This window comes from Pantherophis guttatus, chromosome 3 (assembly GCF_059756535.1).
Source record: "Pantherophis guttatus breed Tessera chromosome 3, ASM5975653v1, whole genome shotgun sequence".
Taxonomy (NCBI): Eukaryota; Metazoa; Chordata; class Lepidosauria; order Squamata; family Colubridae; genus Pantherophis; species Pantherophis guttatus.
In genome coordinates this window covers 7,690,164-7,701,872 of record NC_142065.1, presented here as the reverse complement: position 1 = coordinate 7,701,872, position 11,709 = coordinate 7,690,164, and the positions used below count along the sequence as shown (strand labels likewise).

General features: G+C 45.4%; 1 protein-coding gene across 5 annotated transcripts in view; it reads right to left on the bottom strand.

Annotated features, from left to right (window-relative positions):
• Nucleotides 1-3,630: 3,630 nt before the first annotated feature.
• The window catches only part of MYT1 (myelin transcription factor 1), a 194,155-nt gene continuing 186,076 nt past the window's right edge, over nucleotides 3,631-11,709 (bottom strand). For all 5 annotated transcript variants that reach the window (XM_060684370.2, XM_060684372.2, XM_060684374.2 and 2 more), the window contains 2 exons: nucleotides 11,458-11,601; nucleotides 3,631-3,946 (listed from right to left, as the gene is read on the bottom strand). In XM_060684370.2, the coding sequence (XP_060540353.2) occupies nucleotides 3,806-3,946; nucleotides 11,458-11,601 (285 nt within the window). In that variant the 3' untranslated portion in view covers nucleotides 3,631-3,805. The remainder of the gene's footprint in view (nucleotides 3,947-11,457; nucleotides 11,602-11,709) is intronic.

Genomic DNA, 11,709 nt, shown 5'->3' with positions numbered 1-11,709 from the left:
ATAACTTATTCTCCGAATTATAGCTAACCCAAAAGCAAGAATTTTGTCTGGCTTTGGATTTGCTGAGACCCACAATTCATCAAGTGTGAGAAGCCTCTATCTCAGGAGACAAGAGAAGATTCCCCTGCCTTCTTCTGGCCTTCTGCACAGCTGTTATTTCATGCTTTAGGACAGAGGTCTTCAAACTTGGCAGCTTTAAGACTTGTGGACTTCAATTCCCAGAATTCTCCAGCCAGCTATGCTGGCTGGAGAATTCTGGGAGTTGAAGTCCACAAGTCTTAAAGCTGCCAAGTTTGAAGATCTCTGCTTTAGGACCTCCAAATGGTAATGATTGCCCTCCAGCCAATTATAGACAGTCCTCGACTTACAACCATTCGTTTAGTGACCATTCAAAGTTACAACGGCACTGGGAAAAAAAGAAGACTTCTGACCGGTTTTCACACTTACGACCAGTACAGACACACAATCAAAATTCGGGAACTTGCCAACCGGTGTGCATTTATGACGGTTGCGTTGTCCTGGTGTGGTGTGAACATCATTTGTAAACCTTCCCAGCCGGCGTCTGACAAGCAGCATCCATTGGGGAAGCCAGATTCGCTTAACAACCGCAATGATTCGTTTAACAACTGCAGCGCTTAGCTTGATAACGGTGGCAAAAAAACTCGTCAAAGGGGCAAAACTCACTTAACAAGTGCCTTGCTTTAGCAAAGGAAATTTGGGGCTCATTTGTGGTTGTAGGTCGAGGACGACAGTCAGTGGTGGGCTGCAACCGATTTAACGTCTGGGTTCTGTGAGCGCGCCTAACGCGCTTGCGCGCAGCATTCAAAATACAGCAATTTGAAGCTCAGCTGCTTACCTTCTAAGGCAGCCCTGGTCAGAGGCGCGCGAATCAGCTGTGCCGCGCGAATCAGCTGAGCCAGAAATAAGGAAATATAGGACAGGATAGGGTGGGAGCGGGTGGGCGGAGCCAGCTGATGGTCGGAACTACCAGTTCGCTAGAACCGGTCCGAACCGGCAGCAGCCCACCACTGATTACAGTACTTGCAGTGGTGGGATTCAGCAGGTTCAGGCTGGTTTGGGCGAACCGATAGTTAAATTGCTGGCTGGCTCCGCCCCTCCCCACCCCTCCCCTTCCAGGATTCCCCACCCCATTTTTTCTTCCAGGTAAGTGCAGGGAGGCCTACTAGGCCCAAAACAGGGCATGGGGGTATGGCGCCCCCCCCGGCGCAGCCCGTTTTTGCTCCCAGGAGGCTGCTGGGAGGCCTACTAGGCCCAAAACGGGGCACTCCCCCCATTTTTGCTTCCAAGTGGATGCAGGAGGCTGAATGCTGCCTGTCGCACCCCTGGCCACACTCACCCAGCCAGTCATTAGGGCAGAGAACCGGTTGTTAAATTATTTGAATCCCACCACTGAGTACATGTAGGTAAGGCGTGTCAAATTTTTCAACTTTCGATTTCCAAACATTAAGGGGTGTTCAAAAGTTGTGACAGGCCTTGGGAATTGCAAAGATATTTCGGTTACTTTAATATAATTCAGATGTGTTTGGGAAGTACCGAGTTTCCCCAAAAATAAGACCCTGTCTTATATTTTTTTTTGAACCCTGAAATAAGCACTTGGCCTTATTGCCATGTGCTCAAAAGCCCGATTGGGCTTATTATCAGGGGATGACTTATTTGGAGGGAAACAGGGTAACTACATAAATACCATAGTTTTTGCTTGTTTCCGTGCCCCATCCAGATCCTTCTCGCTAGCATGGCTGGGTTCAAACTAAGGATTCGTTCCCTTGATAAGGGGTGGACAAACCATAGTCTGTGTGTGTCCTATTTGCATCTCTCCCCTCCCCCGCCTTCTCATCTCCCTCTGAAAACAATCTAACCGTATCTCCTTGAATTTAGGGGGTGCTGAATCAATTTGCTTCGCAAGAGAACATTTACTTCCTTGGAATTCTTTAAGTGCACAGTGGACTTACCGTATTTTTCGGAGTATAAGACGCACCGGGAGTACAAGATGCACCTACCTTTTTTGGTGAGGAAAAGAAGAAAAAAAAATCTCCCTCTGCCTCTGCCTTTGAGCAATTCTGCCTCCTTGCAGCAAACAGCAAACAGCCTGCTTTATTTCATTTTCGTTTTCAGCATAGCTTGATGAGCACAAGGGGGAAAAAAATCTGCTCCAGCAATTTACCTCTTTGCAGCAAGCAGCAGAGCCCTGCGCAAAACAGCTGAGAGCAAATCAGCTGAGAGTCGGGAGGCTGATCCAATCAACTTGTGCTAATTAGGCTGTGCTGAAACTGAAAGGAGCTGTTTTTTTCTTGCTGTTTGCTTGCAAGGAGGTAAATTGCTGGGAGGCAGAGGCCAAAGGGTGGGGGCCAGTGAGTGGGCGGGGCTACATTCGGTGTATAAGACGCACCTAAATTTTCACCCCCTTTTAGGGGGATAAAAGGTGCGTTTTATACTCCGAAAAATACGGTACGTATCCTGGAGGGTTGAACCCCAAAACCAAATCGAAGTGGTTCTTTGGAAGAGTTTTACCCAACATTTCTTGAAGGACAGTCCCCTTGTTTTTGTGAAACACAGGGGGAAAAAAATATGTAGAAACCAAAGCTGAGAACCAATAAGCATTGCCATGAATGTTTCAGCCCAAAGTCCAGAGGGAAGAGTAACTAGTAGCCTAACCCATTTGTTCCTAGTCACGCCTGACAAAGATGTCTCTGGCATTGATGTCTGCAGTGCTACTGAAGGATGATGACCAAGACGATGAACAGAACCACAACGGTCTGCAAAAAACAACTTTCCAAAACTTGGTGGGCCATTGGACCATGATAACACACTCCCCTATAAAACGTCCCCAGATTGGTCTGTTCGTTAATCTCTTTAAAAAAAAAAAAAAGACAGACAGACAAAGGAATACTGTAGTTGCAAACTCCAAAAAACTTCCCTGAGAACCTTTGCTTTGTTTCTGTTTTTGTTTTTTTTTCCGTTTCCTGTTGCGTTTTCCGCTGGAGATCCGGAGCTGCTTTTTTTCTTTTTTTTTGGAAAATAAAAAATAACGTGACTCTGTAATACTTTGAGGAGTTCTCGTGTCCAGCGGCTTTGGACTCCTTAGTTGAGTCAGAATCCTAGCCCAGTGTCTATGGAGATTCTCAGTCATCCAGGTCATGGTTGTTCCCAAAAGTGCTTTTTCAAGAGGCAATTGGACTTGTTCAGAGGTGAAGAAGCTTCTTTAGATGAGAAGCGAAACGTCTTCAAAGAAAAACCAGAAAGTCCAGTTGCCTGTTGAAAAAAAACAAAACCCAAAGCCAAATTCCGATGGAGGGACCGCATTTCCAGCTTCTCCTGAACAACAGATGACGTAGAATTGACGGGCTATCTTGAGACGTGACCAAACTTGCAATGATTGGTGGAACCTCCTGGGATGGACGTAGAGAATGTTCCTTGAATGATCTAAATCTTGGAATAATTCCCGTTATGAAGGGTAGGAACTTAGCAGCAGGCGAAGATCCAACATCTCTACCTACTTCCACACCCAGCTTTGAATCTACCGCCAAACATAAAACAGAGTTCCTGCTGTTTGCCAAAGTGATGCGGTCAAGTCAACAAAACAAAACAAAATGAGGAAAAAACAACAACACATGAGTTCATTTCTTCTTTTGTGAATGGCCTCTTGGTTAAGTTTTGGTCCTTTGATTCATTCATTCAACAAATAAACCTGAGTGAAGGTCTTCTAAAGTCTTCCCGATATCCTAACGTCTTCTTTCTTTCTTTCTCTCTCTCACACTCTCTTTCTTTCTTTTCCTTGTCCTACCTATTAGACCTGAATCCCTTTAATGGCCTGTTTGATGCTTTCCAGCAGATCCTTGTTTTCAGGATTCTGGTAGCATTCTTGATTGGTATACATGTCGGTAAGCGTGTTCACGTAGGCATCAAAGTTCTGCTCACTGATTGGCTCCTGGATTCCAAAACAAACAGACAAACAGAAAGAAGCATGATTACCATCACCGTAAATCCTAACTGGGAAGCAGGGAAGTCATAATCATGAAGACTCACAAAGGCGTTCTAAATTCAGAAAGAATAAGAGAATAACAGCGTTGGAAGGGAAACTTGGAGGTCTTCTACTCCAATCGCCCGCTCAAGCAGGAGATCCCATACCAGTGGTGGGTTGCCTCCGGTTCGGACCGGTTCTATAGAACCGGTAATAAAACCGGCGGGAGGCTCCGCCCACTGACCCGGATGTCATCAGAAGTGATCTGCGCATGCAGGCACGATGCGAACCGGTAGTAAAGGTAAGTAGAACCCTCCCCTGCCCCATATCATTCCGTACCAACAGCAGGCGTGGTGCGCAGTGGTTAGAATCAGAGGTGGTATTCATCCGATTCGGACCAGTTCACCCAAACCGGTAGCAGAAATCGTGGGTGGGCCTGTCCACCCGCCCTGGCTCTATGCCATTCTATTTAGGCACGTTTTTGAGGCCGGGCACATGCACGGAAAGTGGCGCACGAGCAAAGCGCATGTGTGAAAGGCAGGCGTGCTTGCTTATGAAGCGAGCATGCATGCGCATGGCAAACTGGTAGTAACATAATGTGAAAGCCACTGCTGGTTAGAATGCAGTATTGCAGGCTAACTCTGCTCACTGCCAGGAGTTTGATCCTGACCGGCTCAAAGTTGACTCATCCTTCCATCCTTCCGAAGTCGGTAAAATGAGGACACAGATTGTTGGGGGGCAATAGGCTGACGCTGTAAACCGCTTAGAGAGGGCTGTAAAGCACTGTGAAGCGGTATATAAAATCTAAGTACTAGTCTAGTGTTATTGCTGTTCCAGACAGATGGCCGCCCAATTTCTTCATGATCTTGTCCAATTTGCCACCACTTAAACCTCTAAGTAGAAAGGACCCTTGGCTCCTTTTTGTTGAGAAGTATTGCAGTAATGGATAGCCAGAACTGAACATCACATACCAAAATCCCTAAATTTAACTTTTCTCTCCCTTAACTACCTCCCATTGCTGATCCCCCCCCCCAATGTGATCAGTCAGGTTCAAGCAAGATTAAACATTGCTATCATGTCAGCCCTAGGCACTGGTGGGTTTCAAATTTTTTTACTACCGGTTCTGTGGGGGTGGCTTGGTGGGCGTGGCGTGTCTTAGTGGGCGTGTCTTGGTGGGCGTGGCGTGGCTTGGTGGGCGTGGCTTGGTGGGCATGGCAGGGGAAGAATACTGTAAAATCTCCATTCCCACCCCACTCCAGGGGAAGGTTACTGCAAAATCCCCATTTCCTCCGGATCAGCTGGGACTCGGGAGGCAGAGAATAGATGGGGGCGGGGCCAGTCAGAATTTTTACTACTGGTTCTCCGAACTACTCAAAATTTCCTCTACCGGTTCTCCAGAACTGGTCAGAACCTGCTGAAACCCACCTCTGCTCCTAGGCCTTCTTTTCATTAAACTAGACATACCCAATTCCAGCAACGGTTCTTTATCTGTTTTAGCCTCCAGTCCCCTAATCCGCAAAGATGATTAGGGACTGGAGGTTGGACTAGAAGTCCTCTGAGGTCCCTTCCAATGCTATTATTCTGTGTTAACCTTTGGCTGTTCCTGCTTGGTTTCAAACCGGGGACTTTTCTACATTACAGAAACCCAACTCAAAACCCTCATAAATGGTTGTCTCAAGGATGCTTTTTCAGGAGGCAACTGGACTTTCTGGGGTTTTTTTTTTTTTTTTTAAATTTTGATTTATATGCCGCCCTTTTTCGGAGACTCCAGAGATGTAAGCATCGCCTTACAATGCGTTAAGCTGAGAAGGAATATAAATCCTTCCATTCTCCACCATCCAGTCAGAGCTGAAGAAGCTTCTTGAATGAGAAGCGAAACGTCTTCGAAAGAGAAAACAAGGAAGTCCAGTTGCCTCTTGAAAAAAAGCACCTTTGGGACAACGTGGATGACTGAGAATCTCTACAGACTTTTAGCTATACAATTTGGGATCAACACCCTTTGAATGGTGTGGGAGTAGGAATGGATTTTCCAGAGAAAAAAAATTGCAGACTACAGGAACCAGGGTCTACTCAGGTGACCCTGAGGACAGAGATAAACCTCCAAGTGGCCTCAACGACCCTCTAAAAGGCTGCAAATGACCAGCTGTCTGCAAGGAATATAAACCTTTCCATTCTCCACCATCCTGTCAGAGCTGAAGAAGCTTCTTGGCTGAGAAGCGAAACGTCCTCAAAAGAAAAAAAAAATCAGAAAATCCAGTTGTTTCCCGAAAAAGCACCTTTGGGACAACTATGACCTGAATGACTGAGAATCTCTATGGACTCCGATAAATGGTTACAACCCACTTCTTGAATGGAGTTCTTACAGCTTACAGATCTGCCTAGGAGAATTTAAGAGCCATTGAGAGCAAAGCCAAATAAGAAATGTTCACCCCGAACATCATAGCTGCCCACATCCTGGTCCCGAACCAGTTGCACACAATGTTGTGTCTTTGAACCTGGGAGAAATGAATCACCCACCGAACGAATATGAAATAGATACGAGCAGCAGGAGGTCTGCTACCCTCGTTAAGCGCACCGTAAATAATGGCTAATGAGGTTCCCTAACCGTTAATCACAGTCCAGAGTGTAGGGACACAGATCCCGTATGCTGGCTGAGGTGGAAGGGATGGCATTTTGTCAGGAATAATTGTGCACGCAGTGCTGTTAAAAGAAGGCATCTCTGCAGAAGATTTATGAACTGGCATAAAAATGCCCGAAGGAGCTTAGGATATAAGACAAACAGGGCATTCGTTAAAGGATAATGAACGTCCAGCCGATAGAAAAACGACACCTGAAGATCCTCAGAAAATGGAAATCATGCATTAGATTGCATGTAGCGATTGGCTCCTGGTGAGGAATTAAACATTAACAAGAGAACTAAACAGTTAGCGCTTCGGGGGGCCATGCCAAATTTTTCAACAATCCCCTTTGAAGCTTCTAAAATAGAATGATAAGAGTTGGAAACGATTTTGGAGGTTTTCTAATTCCACCCATCCCCACCCCTGTCAACTTTTCCCTCTGTAAAATTTCCGCCTGTGAGGTCCTTGGTGCTCTCTGAGCTTGGTTATTTGCACGCAGATGTCTCATTACCAATCTAGGTAACATCATCAGTGCTGGAAGGGGGCAGGGTTTGTAGAGATAAGGAGAAGGAGAAAGGGAAACAGAATGAGAGGAGGAGGAAGAGGAGGAGAATTGTAGGGTTCTTGGTGCTCTCTGAGTTTGGTTATTCACATTGTTGTGGCCTGCCAGCGGCCTGCGCGGATCGTGGCTGATCCCGACGACAAGGAGGCTGATGTGGTGTTGTGTCAGCAGCCGGCACAGCCGGTGCTCGCGTCGGACAGCGAGGAGGCCGAAGGGGATGTGGTGCCAGAGGCAGAGACTCAGCCAGGGCCTTCAGAACCTCCAGAGGCTCCTTCAAGTGGAGAGAGCGAAGTGGAGGAGCCTCTCCTCAATGCTCGAGCACGCAGGGCTGCCAAAAGGCAGGAGTGGCTACTCAGGAGGAGGAGGTCTCCTCGAGAGTAAGGCTTGAGGATAATTGGCCACTCCCTTAGCCTATTTAAGTCACACGCAGTTAGTAAGTTTCTTGCTGGAAACAACTTGTAATTATCATCAGAACATTTTTGGAAAAGTCTTATCGTATTTTGTTTTCTGGGCTGGTTGCCAACCTTTGCCGGACTTTGTTTTATTCTTGCTACTTAATAAAATTGATAAGGACCGTTGGTGTGTGTCAATATCCTCGGAAATCCGGAGCTGGGGCAGAACACACATGCAGACATTTCATTACCCAACTAGGTAACATCATCAGTGCTAGAAGGGGATGGGGATTGCAGAGATAAGGAGAAGGACAAAGAGAATGGGAGGAGTTGGACAAGGAGGTGGAGGAGGAGGAGGAGGAGGAGGAGGAGAAGGAGGAGGGGGACAATGCCGACTATAGGAGCTTTGGTGCTTTCTGAGCTTGGTTATTTGCATACAGATGTTTCATTCAGGACCCCATAGCCGTTCTCCGCCTCCTCCTCTCCACAAACACCCCTCTCTTCTAGCACTGATGATGTTACCTAGTTGAGTAATGAAACGTCTGCAAGAAAACAAACAAGCTCAGAGAGCACCAAGGACTCTTCATTTCCTTTTTTGTCCGTCTCTGGTGTCACGTAAGACATCAATTCTGCCTCACGAATAATTGCCTGCCACAGGATAGAATTAATTTCCGGAAAATAGAGTAGGCAATTAATACTCCTTTTCAGTTGTTCTAGTTCAACGAAGCTTAGGAAGAAAAAAAAAAATCCACAGCAGTAATTTGGCAGCTGGATACTGCTTTGCCCCCCATTAAGTTAAAACTAATGTACTCTCTTTATGGCCAGGATTGCTCAGATGACAGAAATTGAGGTCAAAAATGAAGATTTTTAGCTTTTATCGTTTTCTTTTAAGTTGGGTTCTGACTGAGATCTAATGAGTGACAATCCAAAAACATGAAAAGAAGATGGTGCTGGCTGGGGAATTCTGGGAGTTGAAGTCCACGGGTCTTAAAAGTTGCCAAGGTTGAGAAACACTGATATATCGAGACCATAGGAGAGGCCTCATTAAAGGAGGATTGGGCTGGATTTGCTATCGCTCATTTTCTTGATGGGAAAGTTAGAGCCTCCAGCATAGCTGACCTCCCTCTTCCCTAACCTTCTGCATAGCATTGCAACTAAGCTTCTTTCCCATTAAATCTGGCTACAAGCTGGGCTACCAGCCATATGGAGATAACCAGAAACTGTCCGGTTTAATTTATGTCACAACTGGATGGTTTTATAAACCATTCTAATCAGTTTTACACCCAGGCTAGACCAATTTCTCCTTTCCTTTCCTTTCCTTTCCTTTCCTTTCCTTTCCTTTCCTTTCCTTTCCTTTCCTTTCCTTTCCTTTCCTTTCCTTTTCCTTTCCTTCTATTTTTTTCCTTTCCTTTCCTTTCCTTTCCTTTCCTTTCCTTTCCTTTCCTTTCCTTTCCTTTCCTTTCCTTTCCTTTTTCTTCCTTTCCTCTCCTCTCCTCCTCGACCAATGAACAAAAGAACCAATCAGCTGCTGAGAATTTAAATATATCTTCCAACGAACAACCAATCGCACCATCAACTGACCACACTGGCACATAAGACATTGATAAGCTAAAGAGGACCAGGACCAGAAAATCCTGCTGATGATGTTACCTAGTCTAGTAACGATGTTCAGAATGTTCAGAAACGAAAAAACAATTTTTTTTACAGACCAATCTCATTATGTTGCATCACATGTAAAGTCATGGAATCAATCATAAACCAATCCATTACCCTCTACTTAAGAGACAAACAACCTATTCTCTAAAAAGCAGTTTGGCTTCAGAAAAAAATTGTCCTGCAATCTGCAACTCTTACACTGGAAAAACATATGGACATCACAACTCGACCAGGGTATAGCAATAGACGCAATTTATATAGACTTCTGTAAAGCCTTTGATTCAGTGGTACACGACAAACTACTTCTAAAACTAAAATCTTATGGCATTTCCAGATCCCTACATAAGTGGATAGCTGCGTTCCTATCAAACAGGCAATAAGTAGTCAAAATAGGGAACACCCTATAAAATCCTGCATCTGTTAACAGCAGTGTCCCCCAAGGAAGTATTTTAGGACCCACACTCTTTATACTTTACATAAATGTCCTTTGCGATCATATTATAAGCAACAGCGTTTTCTTCGCTGATAATGTAAAACTATTCAACACCATTGACAATGCTTCTACCCTACAAAAAGACCTTGACAATCTGTCAGATTGGCAACTCCAAATCTCAACCAACAAATGCTCCGTCTTATACATTGGCAAAAAAACCTCAAAACTCAAAATACAAGCTGGGCGGATCCGACCTCATAGACGACCTTCACTCTGGACCTTAGAGTACTCATCTCAAACGATCTAAGCTCCAGAGCTCACTGTAACAGCATTGCCAAAAAAGGCATTAAAAGTTATTAACCTAATCTTCCGTATCTTCTTCTCTGGTAATATTGTACTACTAACTAGAGAATACAAAACATTTGCTAGACCAATTCTCAAATACAGCTCTTCTGTTTGGAATCTGCACTGCATATCGGACATTAATACAATTGAGAGAGTCCAGAGATATTTCATGAGAAGAGTCCTCCACTCCTCTACCCGCAATAGAATTCCTTATGCCACCAGACTTGAAATTTTGGGCTTAGACAATTTAGAACTACGCTGCCTTCGGTCTGACCTAAGCATAGTACATTAAATTATCTGCCACAATGTCCTACCTGTCAATGACTACTTCAGTTTCAACCACAACAATACACGAGCACACAATAGATACAAACTTAAGGTAAACCGTTTCAAACTCGATTGCAGAAAATACGACTTCAGCAACAGAGTGGTCAATGCCTGGAATGCACTACCTGACTCTGTGGTTTCTTCCCCAAACCTACAAAACTTTAACCTTAAACTATCTACTGTTGACCTCACCCCATTCCTAAGAGGTCTGTAAGGGGCGTGCATAAATGCACCAGCGTGCCTACTGTTCCTGTCCTAATGTCCCCATTTATTCGTATCCATTTCCTGTATTCATAATCATGTTTATATTTATATCTGTTATCTAATACATGCTTGACGAAATAAATAAATAAATAGAAAATAGAAAATGAAACAAGCTTGGAGAGCAAACCCCTGCCAAAATGATGTTCTTTTTCCACACCGACTGTTCTACTAGGCCTGTGATGGCGAACCTTTTCGGCACCGAGTGCCCAAACTGGAACGTGTGTGCATGTGCATTCCTGCACACACGCCGGAGCGCCAGAAACCTGAAGACCAGCTGGCCGGCGCGCACACGCCATGTTTTTGGCCATTTTCAGGGCGTTTTTTGGGCCGTTTTAGGCCATTTTTCAGGCCAAAAATGGCCTGAAAACAGCCCGAAAAATGGCCTGTTTTTTGGCCATTTTGGGGTGTTTTTTTGGGGCAGTTGTCAGGCCGTTTTCTGGTGCTCTGGTGCCTGCGAAAACCAGCTGGCCGGCACATAAGTGCGCACCAGAAACCGGAAAAGCTGGCGATGGTGCATGTGCCCACGGAGAGGGCTCTGCATGCCACCTCTGGCACCCGTGCCATAGGTTCGCCACAGTGGTGGGATTCAAATAATTTAACAACCAGTTCTCTGCCCTAATGATTTCTTCCAACAACCAGTTCACCAAACTGCTCAGAAAGTTAACAACCGGTTCTCCCGAAGTGGTGCGAACTGGCTGAATCCCTCCACTGGTTCGCCATCACGGTACTAGGCTAAAAAAAAGGAATGAACCAACGATTCAGTAGCACCTTCTCTTCCACTTCTGAAGGAAAGGCAACAAACCACCATCACCACCCCGTACGATAATGGCTTACAGAAACCGGGATATGAAGGACCAGCAGATCTGAGGTCCTCTCCTTACCATGTGTGGAAGGCGGATATTGGCAAGACTTTGGATAAGGGTCTGGCTCAGCCCTGAGAGCTCAAGGAAGAGGGCTTCGTTCTGCTCCTCTATCATCTTGTTCTCCTCTTCGATGTTCTTGAGGTTCTTCTCCATGCTGGAGATCTGCCGGATCAAAAGGAGAACGGTTACAGGGGACGTGGACAGTTATTGTACAGTAGTGGCCAAAATTGTGGAAACCTTTTGGGAAAAGTATTTTTGAGGTTTGATGGC